This window comes from Austrofundulus limnaeus, unplaced genomic scaffold (genome assembly GCF_001266775.1).
Source record: "Austrofundulus limnaeus strain Quisiro unplaced genomic scaffold, Austrofundulus_limnaeus-1.0 Scaffold424, whole genome shotgun sequence".
NCBI lineage: Eukaryota > Metazoa > Chordata > Actinopteri > Cyprinodontiformes > Rivulidae > Austrofundulus > Austrofundulus limnaeus.
Window position 1 is genome coordinate 293,844 of NW_013952826.1, and position 5,582 is coordinate 299,425.

Here is a 5,582-nt window from a genome sequence, read left to right on the forward strand (position 1 = left end):
GTATTTACAGATGTGCTGTAACGTATTTACAGATGTGCTGTAACGTATTTACAGATGTGCTGTAACGTATTTACAGATGTGCCGTAACGTATTTACAGATGTGCTGTAACGTATTTACAGATGTGTTGTAATGTATTTACAGATGTGTTGTAATGTATTTACAGATGTGTTGTAATGTATTTACAGATGTGTTGTAATGTATTTACAGATGTGTTGTAATGTGTTTACAGATGTGTTTTAATGTATTTACAGATGTGTTGTAATGTGTTTACAGATGTGTTTTAATGATTTACAGATTTGCAATGACATCATTTTGTAGTTTGTTCACTTTCTGATTGAACTTCCTGTCATTTGAACTGTTTGGTGAAAGTAAAAATAGTTTCCATGGTTTTTAGCAAAGATTCTTAGTTTCTGTTGATACCAAACATGTCCAGGTTCAACTGACAGATCTGAAGTTAGCAGAAATAGAAAACAGAAAAAGCTGTTTTGCCCCCGGTACTGGGGGGCATGGGGCTTAAGAGGTAAATCCTGTAAGATTACCCGGCTCAGCCTCGGTCGCAGGAATGGGGGGGTAGAAGCGCAGGAAGGTGGTCTTGCTGCTGTCAGAGTTGGTTTTGGTGCAGCGCATGACRTGGGCGAAGGACAGCTGGCGGTGCTGCTCCACCGTGGTGAAGCCGAAGTGTTTGCAGCAGAAGAAGAGCAGCGTGTTGAGGAGGACGATGGGCGAGTACGCCCCCAGCTGCTTGCACCCCCACAGGAACTCCTCCTCCACCCGGGAGTGGACGTATCCTGCAGGGGGAGACGGTCGGCTGTAAATCTGAGGCGACGGAGACGAGGCGGAGGCTGGAGCCAGAACTCACCGCTGCTGGTGACGGTGGGCCTGAAGTCTTTCAGGATGCTGGTGATCTCACAGGAGAACTTGCTGTAGAACAGATCCATGAAGATGTTCTCCACACGACCGTTCTCAAACAGATACTGCAACCAGAGGAACAACACCTTTTAAAGCTCTATTCTGCAGGTGGTTTTACCTACAGACCACATCATCTGTCATAATTACAGACTGTTGTCAGAATGAGTAAAGTTTTACCCTCAAATACTGTATTTCTCTGAACTCTAAGGTGATCCAGTGTGAACAGGCAGCTCTGTGATTTGAACAGGAATAGGTTGAAACTGATATGTAATTCAGTGTTTTTTTGTTTCCTGGATGCATTTTTATTTGACTTYGGTGAAGAACGGAGACTGGATTGACAACATTTGCAGGTTTCATTAGGTTAAATTTAAGACCTTTTAAGACCATCAGGAATGTTATTTAAGACCAAACCAACACATTAACAGAAACATTCAAATGGTCCCAGACATTTTAACAGAAGATATGTTATTTTAATACAAGAACGCTGTGTTATTTTAATGAAACAATCTTATCTATGAGACCTTCATATGGACTGMTGGGGACCCCCTTTGCAAAAACTAGTATATTCAAGTATCCTTTAAGTATACTCATTTTAAACTAAAATTACAGTTTGATCTGAGATCGGCTGCTKTTTGAAACAGTTTAACTTTTTATCTTTAAACACTAAACACTCGAGACCACTTGCACAGATCTGAGGTGCTGGTTGAAGACTTTTGCACAGCAGCAGGGGGTGTTTCTTGCCTGCTGGATGCCGAGGCACAGGTAGAAGAGGCTGTCGGGGGAGTAGGGCTCTCCGTTGGGCCTCTTCACCTCCTTGATGAAGCAGCACAGGCCATAGCTGAGCTCGGCTGTGGTGCAGCGCAGCAGGTCCTCCCTCAGCTCCAGAGGACGAGCTGAAACAAAAAACACACGTTTAACGTTCGGCCGCTGCAGCCCCGCGGGCCCGGACCAGAACCCGGACTCACAGCCGAGGCGGCGCTGCTCCAGGTGGGGCTGGGTCTGCCTCCACTGRATCCAGTGCTTCCAGGCGTCCACCCCGTACTGACTCTTCAGCTTCTGGGTCTCTGCAGCCACAGTCTTCTTCAGAGACGCTTCCTCTGCAGCTTTACTCTGACGCTGAGACTTCCTGCCCTGAAAGCACATAAATCTGTGACGGACAACATCAGAGACCACATAGCTCCGCCCCCCTGAGCGTCAGCAGCTACCCTCTTCTCTCGGGCCTTCCTGGGGGCCTGTCGCCGTCGCGGCTGGGCCGGAGGAGGACTGGGAGTCCTGTTGCAGTTCTCTCTGAGGCGGGCCATCCTCTCCAGGGTTTCTGATGGAGACGGATGTTAAATAATGAAGATACTGAGCAGAAACCTACGGAAGAGCATTGCATTCAYCTAATAAAAAATATTTAACTCCTGTTCTTATAATTACGAGATCAGGATCTCATAATTATGACATCTTATCTCATAATTATGAGATCAGGAGTCAAATATATTTTTATTAGGTGAATGCAATGCTCTTCCATAGAAACCACCCAGAAATAAAAATTTATCTCTTCTGTGCTCACCGACGGTGAAGTCGTTCTCGATGTCCATGGCGGGCGGCGGCGGCTCCGAGTACGGCTCGCTGGGCGTGCTGACCGGACTGTCCAGTGTCGGGGTGAGCTTCTCCGAGGCGTCCGGGCGAGTCGGCAGCTTCAGACCCGCCTCAGACGACGGGTCCTCCCAGTTGTTCAGGAAGCTGGCCAAGTCGTCCGTGTCCAGGTCGTCGCTGTAGTTACTGATGTGGTCTGCAGAGAAACATCCTCCTGAAAACTCTTCATTCTYCTGACTTTACAAAGATTTTAGAACTGCTGCTCTGAGACTTTCAGCTCATCTTCAGAGGCTTACTCTGCTACTTTCAGCTTCAGCAGATTGCAGCTGGTTGACCTCTGGATACTTCATTAAAACCTCAAATAACAGCAGCACAAACGTTTGACACCAGTTTTATTAAATTTCAACAAGGTGGGTGGGCCAACTTCACTCAGGTCAAAAAACTTGATTTTGAGCAAAAACACCTTAAAGATGTGATATTTTTATGGGATAAATGTTGTGCCAGCAGGAAGTAAATTTGAGTTACTCAGACTGAATCTGAATGCATTGGTGTGAAAAATAAATTTCTCTAAATTGAAACTGAATTTAAAGTTTTGTATCTGAATTAATTTGCTTTGAAACTGTATTTTGGTTTATTAAAAATTCAGTTTGACTACTTTCACTTTCAGTTCCATAATTCAGATGTTTGTGTCACATCCTGGTCCTTGAGAAAGCCAGGCAGAGTAATCAAACACAGATCCACAGATTTATGTTTCACTTTGGTGAAGTTTCTCTTCTGGATGTAACAGAGTTGATGCAATCCACTGTAAAAGTGACAAAAACACACAAAGTTATTTTATTGCAGTGATTAATTTGACCTATATGTAGAAAATGTTACATTTACATCATGGATCAGTCAGCAGCATCTGATCAATATGTGATCAATAATGTAAATGTTACATCTAAGTGAAACATAAATCTGTGGATCTGTGTTCGATTACTCTGCCTGGCTTTCTCAAGGACCAGGATGTGACACAAAAATCTGAATTATGGAACTGAAAGTGAAAGTAGTCAAACTGAATTTTTAATAAACCAAAATACAGTTTCAAAACACAAAATTTTAAATTCAGTTTCAATTTAGTGAAATTTATTTTCAAACCGATGCGTTCAATTTGAAATTCTGCACATTCAGATTAAATCTGAGCGATTCAAATTCACATCCTGCTGGCACAAGATTTATCCCGTATGTTATCTCTGTTAGTTAGCAAAGATTTTTTCTTTCCAGCTGATAACTCTTAAAATCTCAACACTATTTGAGKTTTCCTCTTTAAAATGACTTTAAATACTCCTCATCAGAACAACCTAAAAACAGGATTCAGGCCAAATATTCAAGTATTCCTGTGATTAAACTCGTATCAGCTGGTCAAACTGGAGCTTAAAGTGTCTGTGGCATAAAATTTTTATAATAAATATGAATGTAATTTTGGAAAGATAACATTGAAAACATTGTAAAAAAGATTTCATGTTGCTGAGATGAACTGTTGTTGAGATATKTGCATGTRAAGTAACAGGAAGTGATGTCAAAGGGGAATGTCTGAATGTAAACAGAGCTTTGCTAAAAACAGACTGCGGAGAAGAATCTCATGTTTCTTTAGGATTTTGTAATCACTATCATAGAGATGAGAAAGATCAACTAGTTTGAATAATATTGATTAAAAARACAAAAACCAGGAAGTTTTCTGTATCACAGAGTTCCCCTTTGATGTCACTTCCTGTTTCACTTTAGCTGAGCCAAATTCTAAAGAAAATATGCCGGTTATGTGACATAACGGGTCAAATCAAGTGTCTTAAATATAGATATATTTTCTTTGATTTTTTTGTATTTCATGTCACAGACACTTTAAAAAGCAGGAAGCTGAAAATCCTCGGTTCCTACCGTCTGCAGCCTCCCGCCTCTCCGGCACTTTGTCAGCCGTTTTGTCTTTCTGCGGTTCCTGTTTGTCTTCCTCTGCCACCATCTCAGCCATGAGGATGAGCTCGGCCTCGAACGGGTTGGACGGGATCTTCTGTTTGATCTCCTGGATGGTCTCTACGATGCGCTCGGCGCTGTTCATCGTCACGGGCAGAAACATGGGCACGGGCAGCTGGAGGACGGAGTGAAACGTTAAAAATCCTTTAAATCAGGGTGATAATGTGATGTAAAACAGGCTGCAGGAAGGAACGTACAGGCAGCGGCAGGCCCACAGGTTTGGGGGTGTACTGGCTGTACAGGTTCATGGGGATGGGCAGGTAAACGGGAACAGGAACCGGCAGGACCAGGACTTTAGGGAAGGCGTCATCTACGAAGAGAAAAAACTAATCTTAGTGTGTTTTGATTAAAACCCCAGAGCAGCAGCTGCCGTCCTGCAGAAACTGCAGCTCTCACCTGTCTGAGCTTCCACGTCGGCCGTCTGTGTTTTACAGGAAACTCCTTTATTCTGCACCAGCGGGCGGCACAGCAGAGCTTTGTTCTTCAGGATCTTTGGGGCAGCAGCAGGAGGAGGATGATGATGATGATGATGATGATGATGGGACTTCTGCTCCGTCTGGGTGCTGATCTGGAGACCAAGACCAGAACTATCACAACGTTTGAGTGCAGAAAACTGTTGACTAGAGCTGCGTACCGTGGCCCATTCTCTAAGCCGATTCATAAAGTTATGAATCCATTAATCACGATTCAATCTGCTCTGAAATAATGAAAATAGTTTAAAAGTGATGCAAAAATATACAAGGACAAACTTAAACTTGAAGGAAAACTGTCACAAGTTTAAAAGGTTTTAAATTGAAAAAGGACTTGCAGGTTTAAATCTCTTCTTAAAACACATCTTTTCTCTCTTTTCTGTTTTATTGTCATTTTTTATTGATTTTATGAATGTTTTATCATGTGTACAGCACTTTGGTCCTGTGGGTGTTTAAAGTGCTCTATAAATAAAGAAGGTACGGCGAGTCATTTTTAAGAAATTAATAATTATTTTTGGTGAATAAGAAGTGATGGAATAAGGTTGCAGAAGGGTGGACTAATATAAATATACTTCAATCCCACTCCCTTTGAACAAATGAACATTGTATATTTG

General features: G+C 42.5%; 1 protein-coding gene across 1 annotated transcript in view; it reads right to left on the reverse strand.

Annotated features, from left to right (window-relative positions):
- Window positions 1-5,582, reverse strand: part of zmym4.1 (zinc finger MYM-type containing 4, tandem duplicate 1) — a gene marked incomplete in the record, with an annotated part of 22,861 nt that overhangs the window by 3,202 nt on the left and 14,077 nt on the right. Inside the window, 9 exon segments of the mRNA XM_014024466.1 lie at window positions 541-789; window positions 861-975; window positions 1,652-1,803; window positions 1,876-2,041; window positions 2,116-2,225; window positions 2,466-2,687; window positions 4,406-4,613; window positions 4,696-4,808; window positions 4,895-5,066. Coding sequence (XP_013879920.1) covers window positions 541-789; window positions 861-975; window positions 1,652-1,803; window positions 1,876-2,041; window positions 2,116-2,225; window positions 2,466-2,687; window positions 4,406-4,613; window positions 4,696-4,808; window positions 4,895-5,066 — 1,507 coding nt within the window.